General features: G+C 34.3%; 1 protein-coding gene across 1 annotated transcript in view; it reads right to left on the bottom strand.

The window, feature by feature from the left end:
• Positions 1-1,474: 1,474 nt before the first annotated feature.
• The window catches only part of LOC131513106 (arylacetamide deacetylase-like), a 60,209-nt gene continuing 46,526 nt past the window's right edge, over positions 1,475-15,157 (bottom strand). The window contains 2 exon segments of the mRNA XM_058732512.1: positions 1,475-1,703; positions 12,926-13,142. Of these exon segments, the coding sequence (XP_058588495.1) occupies positions 1,475-1,703; positions 12,926-13,142 (446 nt within the window).

The raw sequence follows: 15,157 nt of genomic DNA, 5'->3' as shown, positions 1-15,157 counted from the left end.
AATGTACTAAAACAAACAAAGAGACAATAAAAGATTGACAAATGAGTAGGAAGCCATCTACAGGCCTCTCAGAATTCTACAATCTTTTATAAGGAACCTCAGTTTTAAAGTATCTTAGGCTTTCCAAAAGGCTTATATTTTTATTTTACAATGGTGCTCTAGCCAAAAGATTAGTAAAAAGGAAGAGCTGAGAATTTTAGAAAAACCATCAGAAATAATTCCAGCCCTGATGAAGAAAAAGAAGTGAATATCAGTCCTGGGACATTTTTATCTAGAATAATGTCTATCAAGATTAAACACCACTTTAAACAATAGTATTTAAAAAAAAAAACCTGAAAAAGGCCTGTCAAAATGTAACATTTTAAATATTAGAAGGGTAGTTATAAGTTATGTGGTACTATCAACAATATTGTGTGGGGGCACCTGGCTAAAATAAGCTATCACTGTCCTCTGACCAAAAGATTCAGAGATCCAGATATCTTTAAATATATATTGCTTAAATTTTGGTGTCCTGGACTAAGAAACTGGTTGTGAATTAAGAAATGTAGTTTACAATGATAGATAGATGATATCAAACTTGGACAAATGTATTTGTGAAGAGTAACAACTTCATTCATACTAGTGGTGAATGTGGTTTTTCCAAAGATCTGAAACCATGCTGAGACAAGCCTTGGTAGTTGACATGCAGACATTTCTTTTAATTAGTGTAAAACTCATCAAGTAAGGGGGGAAAAAGGAATGTAAGAAAATTTAGAGATTTTAAAATGATAACCATTACAAAAATAAAAATCTAATACGCTGGGCACCTGAGTGGCTCAGTTGGTTGAGTGACTTTTGGGTTAGGTTCAGGTCATGATCTCAATTTGTGGGATCGAGCCCCATGTTGACCTCCATGCTGACAGCCTGGAGCCTGCTTAGGATTCTCTCTTTCCCTCTCTCTCTGCCCCTCCCCTGCTCACAGGCATATGCTCTCTTTCTCTCATTCAAAAATAAATAAACGACTTAAAAAAACCTAATCCACTCTAAGGAACAAAAAAGTGAGAGAATTACTCTCAGACTAATGTATAAAAATCATCCACCAATAATTTTGCTCATGTATGGAATTTAAGAAAAACAAAAAGGAGCAAAGGAAAAGAGAGAGAGAGAGAGGTTGAGAGACAGAGAGGGAGAGAGAGAAACCAAGAAACAGACTCTCAACTACAGGGAACAAATTGATGGTTACCAGAGGGGAGGTGGGTGAAGGGATGGGTAAAATAGGTGATGGGGATTAAGGAGGGCACTTGTGGTACTGAGTACTGGGTGATGTATGAAAGTGTTGAATAACAATGTTATATACCTGAAACTAATATAACGCTGCATGTTAACTGTGTTGGAATTTAAAATGAAAAAATGAAAAAAAATCATCCACTGATAATAACAACTCCTACATAAGAATTTAAGAAGACAGTTATGAATAAAACATATATTCCTAACATCAATCCTTTGCACCTTTGTTCTTTTTTTCCTGAAATAGTGAGGCTTGAGTTTTTAGACTGATCAGGTTTCCACATAGCCAACTAATACACTGATTTGCTGTTCTGCAACCAAATTTAAAGTGCAGAAGAGAAATTATTCCATGGAATGCACCCTCTATGTGGCTATAGATCACCCTAAATTCAGAATTCCAGAGTCAAGTGATGTACATGACTCCAGCAGGCTGGAGTCTGCTTTGGATTCTGTGTCTCCCTCTCTCTCTGCTTTTCACCTGCTCACACTCTACCTCTCTCTGTCTCAATAATACACATTAAAAAAAAGTGGTGTTAATGTTTCCAAATTCAAAGAGAAAACTTTCAATAACTAACCGTTAAGTGTAATGTTTCTTGTGTTTTTGTTTGCATAGTTTTTCAAATTTAATAAGTTCACTTCTATTCTTAGACATCATATTGACAAGTGATGACAGAGATCATATAATAATCTAATTTGTTTCAACCCTATAGATACCAAATATTATTTGTAAAAAATCTGCTTTTATTGAGATAACCAAATGACTTTCTGCTTTAAATTATTAATTGGGAGAATTGTATTAATAACCATTCTGTTGTTAAACTTACCACATTCTACTAGAATAAACTTCAGGTTATCATGATGTTACCATTTAAATATATCTCAATATTATTTAATAGTATTTTAGTTTAGGATTTTGAATCTATGTTCATAAATGTGAACGCCTGTAATTTTTACTTCTCAAAGTGACTTTCAGGTTAAGAGTCAAAGTATGTTAACTTCTCAAAGTGCAACATTTCCTTCCTTTTGGAATCTAGGAGTAGAAATAATTCTTTTTAAAATAATTTTTAGAATTTGTGTTTGAAGCTGTTTGATCTTGGTGTGTGTGTGTGTGTGTGCGCGCGCAAATACATTAAAATTACCATTCAATTGATTTCATGATAATAGGATAATCTTATTTCTTATGTCTTCTTGTGTTCTTTTTTCAATAAATCTTTCTATTTCATCTAAATGTAAATGTATTGCAGAAAAGGTATTCATACTATTGTATTTTTAATATCTGCAAGGTATTTATAGTCCCTTTTTTATTCCTTATATTGGTTTATTATGATTTCTCCTTTTTTTCTTAATGTTATTAGAGATTTACCAATTCATTACTTTTTTCAAAGAACTACATTTATTGACTTTGTTGATCCTATGGTGTTTGTTTACAATTTCAATTTTTTTGTCTTCTTATCTTTCTTCTTTTCTCTCATTCCATTTTTTCTTCTACTCTTTAGATATTATTTTTCTTTTCTTAATTTAAAAAAATGGATCTTTACTTGTTAATTTCATTCATTTTATATATTTATTTAAGATTGTATATCTTCCTCTGGATACTGATATAGATGTATTTCATAGCACACATATGTAATATTATAATGCAGTTCAAAATATTTTCAACCTCCCATTATGATTTCTTCTTTCACATTTGGGCTAATCCAAAGTATCTTAATTTCAAAACATGTGGAATTTTCTAGTTATATTTTATCAGTATGTAATTCTAAGCATAATGGTGTCTGTAGACAGAAGACTGGGTCAAAGTAATTTGAATCCTCAAATTTTATTGTACATACAAATCACTTGGAATTCTTGTTAGATCACATACTGCTATTCAAGAAGGCCCATGATTCTGCATTTCTAACAACTGCCCAGATGCTGCTAATGCTTTCTAGTCCACACACTATGCTATGAATAGCAGAAATCTTTATGGTTTTGTTCCTTTGATATTAATTGAGACTTGGTTTATAATTCTGCCTATGCTTGATTTAAACAAAAAATATTTCGTGTGCTTGAAAAGAATGCACATTCTGATGCTTATTACTTTATATTCATTAGTTTAAATTTTTTAGCCATGTTGTTCTAACAATTATTGAAAGAGGCTCATAAAATTCTGTTACTTTTGCTAGTAATCTATTTTTCCTTTATTTCTCAGTTTTGTGTATTTTGAGATTATGTTATTAAGTGCATATAAATTGATAATTTTTTATCTTCCAGGTGAATGGAATTATCATTAGGAATATTGCACATTTACTCTAATAACAATTTTTAACTCTAAGAGTATTTAATCTGAAAACAAACTAAATATACTTATTAGTATTTGCATGGCACACCTTTTTCTTTTTCTTTCCATCTTCCATACACTTATATTTTATTGCATTTCATTTACACAATTTATGTTTGATTTTAAAATTGTATCCAGTTTTACATTTTTTTGTCTTTTACTTAAAACTTTTAGCCCACTTACATAAAAATTCTTATTACTATGTTTGGTTTAAATTTACAATCCATGATTGTGCTTTCTGTTTGTCTCATCTGCTCTATGATTTTTCCCCTCTCTTGCATTCTTTTGGAATATCATTTTCTTATTCCATTTTCCTGTGATATCTTTTTACTTATACATTTTTTCTACAAATTTTATAGGTATTGTAGGGATTAAGATAAAATTCATTAATTTATTAATGTCTAATATTAATTATATCTTTATTGTCGTCTTGGACAATAGAAAGTTGTTAGAACACTTTAATATTTTTACTAGTCTCTTGATGCACTAACTAATGTTATTGTGTATATTAATTTCTTTCTAATCTTATTTATTAATTTATTTATTCATTCATTTATTTATTTATTTATTTTAGAGAGAGAGTGCATGCACATGCACATGTGGGAGAAGAGCAGAGGGAGAGGGAGAGAGAAAATCTTTAAGCAGGCTCCACACTCAGTGCAGAGCCCTACACAAGGTTCTATCTCACAACTGTGATATCATGACCTGAGCTGAAATCAAGAGTCAAATACTTAACTGACTGAGCCACACAGGTGCCCCTTTCTTTCTAATTTTAAACCTCACAGGACATTATTATTGTTATATAAAGTCAATGTTCATTTTGGTTTATAAACATATTTACCACTTTTTTTCCCGAGGTCTTTACTTCTTCCTTCTGCTTTGATCTTCCATATGGGATGTCCTGCTTGAAATATCTTCTCTAAATTTCAAAGTGTCAGTATTCTTGAATTCTCCTGAGTTTTGTCAAAAAATGCCATTTGTACTCATATTTGAACAATACATTCATATTAGTCTTTCTCACTATATTCTTTGTGTCTATCTATTTTGTATTTTCTATCTTTCTATCTCTCTGTTCAATATTATGGATAATATATAAAAGAAATATCTACATTGCAAAACCAAAAATTAACCCTAATATAAACTATGAAAATTGGGCTATTATAATTCATCCAGGTAAGTTTATTAATTGTAACAAATATACCCTGATGGTGGGGGATGTTGATAATGGGGGAGCCTATGTATGTATGAGGACAAGGAGTATGTTAGAAATTTCTTACCTTCCTCTCAATTTTTCTATGAACCTAAAACTGCTCTAAAAATATAACATCTTTAAAAGAACCTATATTGAGCATTTAATTTTTATAGTTAATATTTTCTTTGTTTTATTTTTTTATTTATTAAATCTCTCGTGTCACTCCTTCCACAAATATATTTCCCAGTTTTAAAATATTTTTATTTATATTAAGCACGTTCTATTGATACATTTTTTTTCTAATGACAACAATATCTGAATCTGAGTGTTTCTGCTACTTAGTTCTTATTTTGCTCTTTGTCTGTGTCCCGAGTTACCTTTAACTCCCTATTGATTGTTCAAATTTAAAAAATTATTTTTAGGAAGTACCATGTTATCTTCTCCTAGTGTTGACCTATATTTCCTTCTGGTATGGCCACCACTATAAATCTAGTTACCATTTGTCACCTTACAAAGTTAGTACAATATTATGGACTGTATTTCCCATCCTGTACATCACATCCCCATAATTGGAAGTTTGTACTTCTTGATCCCTCTCACCCATTTTGCCTTCTTTCAACCTCCTCCCTTTGGGCAAACACTAATATTCTGCTTTGTTTGTTTTGGCTTTTAGATTTCGCATATAAGCAATATCATGAGGTATTTGTCTTTCTGTGACTTATATCACTTAGTATAATCGCCTCAAAGTCCATCCATATTGTTGCAAACAGCAAGACTTCCTTCTTTTTTAAGACCTAGTTGTATTCAGGTGTGTGTGGGCATGTGTCTGTGTGTACATTTCTTTTTAATACACTTATCCATCGATGGATACTTAGGTTTTTCCCACATCTTGGCTATTATAAATAATGCTGCAATAAACATAGGAGCACATATATCTTTTTGAATCCACCAGGGGTAGGATCTGGGGGAGACCATCTCTCTGCCTCTCCTATCCATCTCTATATGGTTCTTTTATCCTTTGTTGTAGAGACTGGTTCATCTAGTTTTCAGATTTTTTCAGAGGGAAATGACCCATTTGTAGCTGTAGATTTGGTGTGTCCTTGGGAGAAGGTGAGTTCAGGATCTGTGTCTATATCTCTCTATATCTATATGTCACAAATGGGACTCATTTTAGTTATACAGGCTGGTTTAACATTTGAAAACCATACTAATGGAGAAAAACATAATCTTAATAGATTACAGAAAAAGCAAAACTAATTTGACATGAAGTAATAATGACAATAACAACAGCAATAATAATAATAATAATAATAATAAATCTCTCACCAAACAAGCAATAGAAAAGAACTCCTTCAACTTCTTCAAGGGTATCTTGAAAAACCTAAGCCTAAAATATTATCATATTTATTAGTGAAATATAAAATCTTTTATTCCTAAAATCAGGAAAGAAAATTAAGATACTCTCACCACCTCAACTCAGCACTGGCGTAAGGCAGAACAAAATTCAAAGTCATACATAGTAAGAAGAAAGGAATAAACTGCCATTCTTGGAAGATGACATGATCATGGTAGAAGAAACTCCTAAATAATATGCAGACTCAGTTAATAAGTAAATTTAGCAAAGGCTTAATATAAATGTCAGTTTTAAAATATTAAACATATTCCTATATACTATAACAAAATGGGAGAATAAAACATCAAGACCATTCATAATAGCAACAAAACCCATCAAATTTCCATAATTAAATCTAACAAAAGATTTGTAAGACTATGGCACTTAAAACATTGTAAAGATAAATTAGAAAATACTTAAATCAATTGAGAGATACAGCATATTCAAGTATTGGAAAATGTATTAATTTTAACTTACCAATTCTCCCATAATTATTCCACAGATTCAATAAAGTCTGACTGAAAAATCTCAAAAAAAATTTTTGGGGAAAAAATTGACAAGCAGATTGTAATTTTTTTAATGCAAAGAACATAGAATAGTTGAGACAATTTTTAAGCAGGACAAAGTTGGATAATTTACCAAACCAGATTTCAAGTTTAATATAAAAATCAGTGAACAGGAGTCAAAATAGAAAGTATTCAAAGTTAAGTGCACAGGGGATGAAACATGGAAAAACGAAGGGTTCTGTAACCTCTGGGAAAATATCAAGCAATTGAATATGTGTAATTGGGAGTTCCAGAAAGAAGTAGCAGACATATTGTTGGGGCAGGAGGAGAGGGGATAAATTATATGAAGGTGAAAAGGTCAAAATTTCTCTAAATCTAAAGAAAACTATGAATTCAAAGATCCAAGAAACTCAATAAATCCCAAGAGAATAAAAATACAAATCACAGCAAGTCACACTTTTTTTAATTTGAGAGAGACAGAGACACGTGAGTGTGAGGGGGAGAGAGAGAGGGAGGAGAGAGAATCCCAAGCAAGCTCTGCATTGCCAGTGCAGAGCCCAATGTGGGGCTTGAACTCAGGAAACCACGAGATCATGGCCTGAGCAGAAACCAAGAGTCAGACGCTTAACTGACTGAGGCACCGAGGCACCCCACAGCAAGTCACGTGTTCATCAAAATGCTGAAAAACAGTAATTAGAAAAAAAAGTTTTCAAACTATCCAGATATCAAAAGAAATATTATATACAAAAGGATACAAATGACCACAGACTTCTCATTAAAAATTTGTAAGAAGAGATCAACATCTTTAAAGTTCTGAAGAAAAATCACACTATCAGCCTATTCAAAGTGAAAATGTTTTCTTACATTCAAGCAAAATAAAATTTTATTTGGGAAATAAGCTCTGAGAAATCACTGCAAGCAAACATGCAATACAGAAGATGATAGAAGCACCTCTTCAGAAGGAAAAAAATAAGATGATAACCTTGAACTATACAAAAGAATGAAGAGTTACAGAATGATAATCATTTGGGTAAATATAGATGTTTTTCCTTATCTTAGAAATGCTTAGAAAGATAATACTTAAAAAATTATTAATATAATGTTGGGTTCATAACGTAAACAGTATTGAAATATATGGCAACAATAACCTACAAGATGTGAGAGAAGAAATGACAGTATACTTTCGGAAAGTTCTTACTACTTTTATTACATAATACATTATTTGAAGTTAGATGTGATAACATACAGATGCATACTGTAAATTCTAAATCAACCATTAAAAAGAATAAAACCAAGAAAAATATCTCCTAATCCAATTGCTAGAGAAAATAATTAAATCATAAAAATACTGAAATAATAAAAATAAGGAAAATAGTAAAATAAAGAGCAAATGTAACAAAGAGCAAACAGCAAGATGATTTAACCCCATACATATGTCTCCAAATATGTCCTATACATATAGTATCCATGTTATCAAAAGGATGTCTCTCTGACACTACATATTACACAAATGGTGTCTCAGCTCTTAAGATTATCTACTGACCTTCTGTAATGGAAGTTGTTTACAGCAGGGCCCTATAATAGACTAGCAATTGTTCAAAAAAGTAATACTTTGCTCCTGCATCAAGTAGATCTTGAATCCAGAATCCCAAAAGACACCACTGGATGGCAGTATTTGACTTTATCTGCAAGTCTAGTGAACCACTCCAAAATCAAATGTGCATGCCAGTTATTCTAGACCCCGGCCAAATTCAATATTATTTCAGTATATAGTTAGTAAGCTGCTTATGTTGGTAAATACATCTAGCGATATATAAATACATCGAACAGGGGCGCCTGGGTGGCGCAGTCGGTTAAGCGTCCGACTTCAGCCAGGTCACGATCTCGCGGTCCGTGAGTTCGAGCCCCGCGTCAGGCTCTGGGCTGATGGCTCAGAGCCTGGAGCCTGTTTCCGCTTCTGTGCCTCCCTCTCTCTCTGCCCCTCCCCCGTTCATGCTCTGTCTCTCTCTGTCCCAAAAAAAAAAAAAAAAAAAAAAAAAAAAATACATCGAACAATATTCAAATAGCCTGCAAGGGCCAAGTTTATTTTTTAGTGTTCATCCAGCAGAGACTATTTTGTTTCATACGTCCACGGAATGCATCCTGAGATCCTGGATGAAGTTATTAGAAAACTTATTGATTAGGTTAGTTCCTGTATTTTATCTAGTTGGATAAACCATCTTCAGCTACTCATGTACATCAACATAGTCTTTGGTTTTTTTCCCCAGAGCGAAATTATCCTGCTGTACTACCAAAATGAATTACCTTCATCTTAACATTCACCAGGTAAAAACTGCCCCTAACAGAGTAATGATAGTATTTGAGAGGGGTCAGATATCCCTGAGGGAAGATGATAAACATATACTGGAGTCCTGTACCAGTGAAGGCAAATTGTGTCTGGATTTCTTCTCAAGACGGGATCAAAAAGATAGTGTTCAAAAAGAAAACACTAGCTAATCTGTAATAGCATACTAGTCACCTTTAGTTTGCTGCTCTTCTCAAAGAGTTTTCATCCAAGAAATTCTTCTCAGGTCCATATTGGAGTGCTAGGCCTTCCACCTGGATGAATCATAGCTACTGCAGACACTATATGAACAAACATCCTCTCTACCTCCTACCCCATCAAAAAGATTCAGAATCATCTATCTATCTATCTATCTATCTATCTATCTATCTATAGATATAGATAGATAGATATATGTGTATGGCAGAAATTAATTAGAAAAAAATAAGCAATGGAAAAGCCAAACACTTGAATAGGCACTACATGAAAGAGAAACACTGTAAACCAATAATTACAGGATGATAACCAAACTCATTAGTATTTAGAGAAATGCAACAAAAAACCACAATAAAATACTATATTATACAAATTTCATTGGCAAAAATGAAGAAGCTTAACAAATCCAGTTACTGGAAAAGATGGGGATCAAAAGAAATATTCATACATTGCTTTTGAGAATGTAAATTGGTACTGCTATTTAGAAAATAATGCAGCATTAAGTTTTCTATGACTCAACAGTTCTACATATATATATATATATATATATATATATATATATATATGTATGTATATATATATGAGGAAAACTCTTACATAAGTGCACCTGGAGGCCCAGAATATCATATTTATAACAGTATATTTTATAAAGTGAAAAAACATAGAAAACAAACAAAGAAACAAAAACCTGGGGAAAAACTAAATACCCCAAACAAGAGAATGGTTAAATAAATTGTGGTATATTCTGGTAATAGAACATTTTATACCTTGATGAAAACAAATAAGCTTACATTCCCTGCAACATTTATGGCCAGTATGTATATGATTGAGTGAAAATCATGTCTCAAAAGACTACATAAAGTGTAATTCCATATTTTGCCCCTAAAATAAGCAAAACTAAGCATATTGCTTAGGCCAGCTTACATACATTTAAAAATATTTTTAATTAAGAAAAGAGAATTGCATACCTCCAAATGAGAATTTTAGCTATTTCTCAAGGGAAACAGAGACTGGATAGGAAAAACATATAGGTGGATAAAACATATTGGTAATATTCAGTTGAAGTGAACACAATAGTGAATTTATGGTGTTTGTTATACTATTAAGACTTTCCAAAAAGAGAGAAGATAAAGAAAGAAATGAATTAACTCTTGAATGGCAGAGGGAATCTGTAATAAGTGTAATACACACAGAGTCCATTTAAGACCTTCCATCCTTTTATAAGCTCTCCCTCACCCCAAAACCCCTGTGCTGCTCAACCAAACTATTCCCCCAGGTTCCAAGGAAAAAAAAAGAATTTGTAAAAATAAAACTTCTCTAATGAGACTCATATTTTCTACACATATAATTAAAGTGTTACAGCTGTTAATAGAAGTCTACAGGGCAAAAATGGGGTGAGACAAAAGTAGTGTCCAGGGTGGTCTTCTAAGAGGAGGGGGAAGTATGAGCACAAGTCCATAAATACGAAATTCTGATAGGACTATGGGGCTTTAAGGTATTTTGAGGAGTAGACTGTGAAAGGCAGAAGGGATTCTGCAAAATATAAGCTGAAGACTTCATCAGATGGATCATTTAACTAATTGATAATTGACCTTGCTTCTATTCTAGTGTATGTATTAGAAACTACCATGTATGTTATAAATTCCCTTCTAAGACCAGCTTCATTTCAGCCCACAAGTCATGATATGTGTTCTCGTTATCATTCAATTCAAAACATGCTCTAATTTCTATAATAAGTTAGATTTTGTCTCTAAGTTATTTAGTAATACATTTATTACTTTCAAAGAGATGGGGATATTTAAATTATCCGGTTGTTATTAACTTTTAGCCTAATTTCACTAGAACCTGAGAATATGCTCTACATGGTTTCCATCATTTAAATTTGACAATAATTACTTAATGGCCAAAAATATTTTTTTTTTTAATTTTTTTTTTCAACGTTTTTTATTTATTTTTGGGACAGAGAGAGACAGAGCATGAACGGGGAAGGGGCAGAGAGAGAGGGAGACACACAGAATTGGAAACAGGCTCCAGGCTCCGAGCCATCAGCCCAGAGCCTGACGCGGGGCTCGAACTCACGGACCGCGAGATCGTGACCTGGCTGAAGTCGGACGCTTAACCGACTGCGCCACCCAGGCGCCCCCCAAAAATATTTTTTAATCTTCAATGCATACTTGAAACAAATGTGTATTATGAGATTATTTGCTACTGATTTCAATATGTGTAAATTAAATCATTTGTATTAATTATATTATATGATTTTATTAAATATATTAACAGAATTATAATTATGTTGTTGCAATCTTATCTACTTATCAATTTGTGTCTGTTTTTTCTAATAGTTACTAGAAAAAAAAGGATTCAAAACTTCCACTATGGGTCCTTAATTTTTAAAAATCCCCAAATCTCCCCCATGAAAATTCACACAGAAATTTGGTTAATAACACCAAAAATCTATGGACAACATTTTATGCGGTAAAACATGAGCCAGAATATAAAGTATCCATACAAACCTCCAAGTATGAATGGTGAGAACATTCCACCAACGATTATAAGGCTGGTGCAGCATCAGTGCCTGTATAAGAGATAGCAGAGGGAAGCAACAAAGCATTTGATAGGTTAAGATTTTAACAACAAATATTCACCAGAAATCTTAGTAAAATTCAGAAAACATTTGAAACTGGCAGGGATTTGTGGACCCTACTAATAGGTGAATATAAGCTATCTGCAATTAGATCTGAAGGGGCTGGAGTAGTCTGGACTCTACCATCCCTCAACATGAACCAGTTAAAGCCTCTTTCCAGATAGAGCTCCACATTGACTAAGAGCTGCTGGGAATAGAATCCAAATAAACCAGGACAGAGGAAAGGACAATGCAGATTAAATGGCTAGAACATAATGTAGTATTTGATAAGAAAGAGCTCAAGAGTCATAAAATTAGGAAATCTGTAAAACAATTCTTTCCCTATAGCTTCTAGAAGTTAAGATAATTAGTTTCATGTAAAAATGAGCATCAGAAGTAGGAGCCAAGATGGTGGAAGAACATGGAAGTTTTTTGTGTGTCTCACGTCCATGAAATACAGCCAGACCAACACTAAACCATCCTGCACACCTAGAAAAGTGATTTTGGATTAACACAACAATCTGCACAACCTGAACCACAGAAATCAGCAGGCATGCAGCATGGAGAGCTGAACTGGGGGAGAGAAGCTGCAGAGGGCAGGGAGCCACTTTTGCATGCAGAGAGAGGATGAAGATGGGGTGGGGGGAGAGGGCGGATAATATAGGAAAAGCACCCCTCCTGGAAAGGAGGTAGAGACAAAGTGGAAAATTGGAAACAGCCACAGGGACAGAACTAAAAAGGTAGAAAGGAGAAAGGAGAAGGTTTAAATTCCATTAAGACTGTAAACAGGGGGAGTGCAGAGTCTGAACATCCACAGCTTGATAACTGGTGGTACTCTGGTGGGAAGGGCAAATCCCCAGTAGCAGAGTGGGGTCTTGGAGGTTCTCAGGCCAAACAGGGAGAAGTGGTTCCACTGCTGGAAGGATATGTGGTGGAGGCTGTGAGGCTACATGGACCCAGCAGACCCTGAGAACAGCCACATTTGCTGGTGCTGGAACAAGGTCGTTGGGGGTGAAGTCTGGTGCCAGATGTCTGTTGTGATTTTCCATAATCCCTGAGGCTCTGCTGCTACACTGTCTTGCAAACTTTTTCTGGGACAGGCTGGCAACTGGATACAGTCTCTGGGCATTGGCAGCAGCACAGTACCGCAAGCATTCCTTGGTGCAGCCGGCACCCGGCCATTGATCGCTGAGACATTCCGCAGAGGGGTAGAGTGGGTCAAAGACACAGTCCCTCAGAAGTGGGGGGCTGGTGAAGGCAGCTGCATCTGAGACAAAACTCGGGAGGAAGGTGCTTCCTGGGGCTTGATCACGGACAGTGTGGAAGCGGGGAGTGGGTGGAAATCAAAGATGAAGGACGGGTACACGATTGCTGATCAAGAAGAACAGAGTTCCAATACTAGACACTGGGTAGCTGGTGTCACCACTTTCACCACTCCCACCTATGCATATAAGCACCTATAAGCTCCAAAACAATCCACCCCAGTAGGATAGCAGCGCCATCTAGTGGAGAATGGAGAATGCCAACTAGAAGAGCCATTACACTAAGATCTGCCCAACTGGGCCACCCTCGCTCTTCAAGAACACAAGCCTCACTGCCTACTTACTTTATGGTCTATCAAGCACTTCATACTTTGACTTTTGGGGGAAAATGAAGTAATTTCAGCCGTATTTCAGTCTGTTCACCAGTCCAACTATTCAATTTTCTAGCTGTTTTTTTCTCTTTCTCTTTTCTTTTCCTTTTCTTGAATACAGATAGAAACAAATTCATTTTTATTTTCAAATTTTATTAAAAATATTTTTCTTTAATTTGTTTTCTACTATATTTTTACTTTTGTGTAATTTTTTCCAAACTCTAATTTACTTCCGTCATTTCATTTAGCCTACTTCAGTGTATTCATTTTTTCAAATTTTCAAAACATTTCCTTTTTTCTTTTTTTCCCCTTTTTTCTCTAATCTATCAAGCACTTTCAACACCCAGAAAAAACACACCTAGGATCTAGCATCTTTTATTCCATTTTTTGTGTATGTTTTTAATTTTTAATTTAAATATTTTTTTACTTTAATTTTTTTAATTTTGATTTTTCTACCTCATTAATTCCTTTTCTCATTTCAAAATGATGAAACGAAGGAATTCACCCCCCTAAAAAAAGCAGGAAGAAACGACAGCCAGGGTCTTAACCAACACAGATACAAGCAAGATGTCTGAACTGGTTTTTAGAATCACGATAATAAGAATACTAACTGGAGTCAAAAATAGATTAGAATCCCTTTCTGCAGAGAAAAAGGAAGTAAAAGCTAGTCAGGATGAAATACTGTATATACTGAAAATATACTGAAAATGCTGTAACTGAGCTACTCTTGAATGGATGCAGCGGTGGCAAGGATGGATGAGGCAGAACAGAGAATCAGAAATAGAGAGGACAAAAATATGGAGAACAATGAAGGAGGAAAAAAGGGGGAGACTAAGGCAAAAGAGCATGATTTAAGAATTAGAGAAATCAGTGACTCATTGAAAAGGAACATCACCAGAATCATAGGGGTCCCAGAGGATGAGAGAGAAATAGGGATAGAAGGGTTATGTGAGAAAATCATAGTGGAAAACTTTCCTAACCTAGGGAAATACACAGACATCAAAATCCAGGAAGAACAGAAGACACCCATTAGATTCAACAAAAACCGATCATCAACGAGGCATATCATAGTCAAATTCACATAACACTCAGGCAAGGAGAGAATCATGAAAGCAGCAAGGGAAAAAAGGTCCTTAAGCTACAAGGGAAGACAGATCAGGTTTGCAGCAGACCTATCCACAGAAACTTGGCAGGCAAGAAAGGAGTGGCAGGATATATTCAATGTGCTGAATCAGAAAAATATGCAGCCAAGAATTCTTTATCCAGCAAGGCTGTCATTCAAAATAGAAGGAGAGATAAAAAGTTTCCCAAACAAAAAAAAAAAGGAAAGGAGTTTGCAACCACTAAACCAGCACTGCAAGAAATTTTAAGGGGGACTCTCTGAGGGAAGAAAAGACGGAAAAAAAATCTAAATATAGATATATAGATATATAGATATCTCAAGGCAACAAAGATTAGAAAGGACCAGAGAACACCACCAGAAACTCCAACTCTACAAGTATCAAAATGGCAGTAAGTTCATATATTCCAGTATTTACTCTAAATGTCAATGAACTCAATGCTCCAATCAAAAGAAATAGGGTAACAGAATGGATAAGAAAACAAGCTCCATCTGTATGCTGTTTACAAGAGACCCATTTCAGACCTAAAGACACCTTCATTGAAAATAAGGGGATGGAGAAACA

The sequence above is a fragment of the Neofelis nebulosa genome, chromosome 5, assembly GCF_028018385.1.
Source record: "Neofelis nebulosa isolate mNeoNeb1 chromosome 5, mNeoNeb1.pri, whole genome shotgun sequence".
Classification (NCBI taxonomy): domain Eukaryota; kingdom Metazoa; phylum Chordata; class Mammalia; order Carnivora; family Felidae; genus Neofelis; species Neofelis nebulosa.
The sequence above is the reverse complement of the archived record's forward strand: the minus strand, read 5'-3'. Positions and strand labels throughout refer to the sequence as shown.